The sequence below is a fragment of the Sinocyclocheilus rhinocerous genome, unplaced genomic scaffold, assembly GCF_001515625.1.
Source record: "Sinocyclocheilus rhinocerous isolate Xijiao unplaced genomic scaffold, SAMN03320098_v1.1 scaffold478, whole genome shotgun sequence".
NCBI classification, from domain to species: domain Eukaryota; kingdom Metazoa; phylum Chordata; class Actinopteri; order Cypriniformes; family Cyprinidae; genus Sinocyclocheilus; species Sinocyclocheilus rhinocerous.
In genome coordinates this window covers 1970991-1973177 of record NW_015651483.1, presented here as the reverse complement: position 1 = coordinate 1973177, position 2187 = coordinate 1970991, and the positions used below count along the sequence as shown (strand labels likewise).

Below are 2187 nucleotides of genomic sequence, written 5' to 3'. Positions count from 1 at the left end.
GTGTGTTGTGTTTTGCAAAAAGTGTTTTATGAAATTGAAAACTGAGTCAAAGGCCGAGAATTATGGTTTTGCAGATTTGGTGTGTGCTTCTGGTGTTTGAGTGTCAGCTTTCAGAAATTGTGTGACAAGTAAAGATTTTGTGTGTAAGCAGTTGAAATGAAAAAAAACTGTAAATGCTTACAATTCAAATACACAGATGACTTTCCTGCCCAGAGACCTCTGAGATCAATTACACTGTAGCAGAAAACTCTTACTAGGATTCAGGAATTATTTTTGCAGCTCAATGTCTATAACAGTATACATAAATTAAATTACAGATACAGATGTATAATTCAGCAATGAACTTTTGGGGGAAAAAATCATTTTCATTTTACTACTGTAAAGTAATATTGCCGTAGATGAAAAGCACTAGAAAAGTTCAAATACCAAAGAATTGTATGAACTTGGTATGCACCACAATACAGTACAGTAAAAAAATAAAATAAAAGTAAATTTAGCATCCTCTGCACATTTGGCCAAATTTCATTACAGTATACAGTACTATAGCAGTTTCTTGGTCTCCTGACACAAGACTAGCTATATCTCTAGGCAGTCATTTCTCTACACATTACCTACACATAAAAAATGGTTACAAATCAAATTTGACAGTCACACGTTTGAAGGTGCACAACATGTGCTACAGTTTACTGTACATATAGAATAGTGAAATTTACTGGTACTGTACGGTAATTTACTGTATGTGTAAGTATAAAACCCCTGTAGATGATTGGCTCAGCTCCAGCTCTCTCCGTTGTTAGCATGCAGAGATTCTGATTGGTGTGTCATCAGTTTTTTTAGTTCATTTATATTTTATTCTGTGATAATTCTGGGGTGGCACAGCTTTTTCTTAGCGTGCCACCCCGGTAGATCCGCCCCTGTATATAGACATTGAAATACTGTAGTTTAAATCTCACATTTATTTCCTGTCACAGTCCAACGAAACCAATAAGAGCTCCCTTGGCTGGCTTCTGTGATGATGAAGTAGAAATATCGGCAGATCCAAAACGCCACACAGAGAACAAACCCGGTGAGCGTGTCATCGTCCTCCACACATGTCGAAGTTCTCCCAGTGTTCTGGCCTGCTCCAGCTCGCCACTGATGGACAGAAGAACTCCACGACCAGACCCCAGCAGAGAGATGCACTAGGGGAAAGTGGAGGACACGTGTTACTACACATCTGAGCTGGAGAGTGAATAGCTACTGCTGATCCTAATGTCCAAATCACCATCTACATCTGCCATAAAAGATTTGACACCTATGTAGTCGTACATATTTTAAATAACTTGTACAATAACAAAACATGTAATTTATGTGCACTTTTTTACATTAGGTTTCCGGTGGCTGTGATATGTTGTCCTGGCTTCCCTGGCTGTTTTCCAGAAAGTCGTCCTTGGATGCATTAGGCTGATAAGTGTATGAATGTCACAAGGTCTGGCCATGACTTTGTCAATAGCATATGATAACAGAATTGTTCAACTCTCAGGGAAATGAAGCCGGAAAAAGTTTAAGCATTAGGTGATGAAATACTTGTGACCGTGACTCATGTCACCATGCAGACCAGAGGACACTGAAAGAGGAACTGCCTGGTGTGAAGTTTTTATATTAGTTTGTGGTGCTCCTTCCTTTACATTTGAGACAGCGCAATAATTATAATTATAGTTTTATGTTTTTAGATTATTTAAATGAATTATTTGAAAAATTATATTACTTTAATGTGTAAAAGTGATTCATTGTTGAGCCAGTTCTAGATATTTTTAGTCATGTAAAAAATGCATGCTGCAATACTGTGAATCTTGGCCACAAATTATGTACAAGTATACTCACACTCGTTTGTTTTTCTGTCAGGGTGGGGACTTTCCATTTATGAGGTTCCATTTGTGACCCTGGACCACAAAACCAGTCATAAGGGTGGAAAGATGAATAAATAAGCTTCCCATTGATGTATGGTTTGTTAGGATAGGACAATATTTGGCCGAGATACAACTATTTGAAAATCTGGAATCTGAGGGGGCAAAAAAATCTAAATACTGAGAAAATTGCCTTTAAAGTTGTCCAAATGAAGTTCTTAGCCATGCATATTACTAATCAAAAATTAAGTTTTTATATATTTACGGTAAGAAATTTACAAAATATCTTCATGGAACATGA

The 2187-nt window shown here is 37.0% G+C and overlaps 1 protein-coding gene across 1 annotated transcript in view; it reads left to right on the top strand.

Annotated features, from left to right (window-relative positions):
- LOC107712846 (barttin-like) overlaps positions 1–1185 on the top strand; it is a 6961-nt gene extending 5776 nt beyond the window's left edge. Inside the window, exon 3 of the mRNA XM_016518208.1 lies at positions 972–1185. Coding sequence (XP_016373694.1) covers positions 972–1185 — 214 coding nt within the window. The remainder of the gene's footprint in view (positions 1–971) is intronic.
- The last annotated feature ends 1002 nt before the right edge of the window (positions 1186–2187 follow it).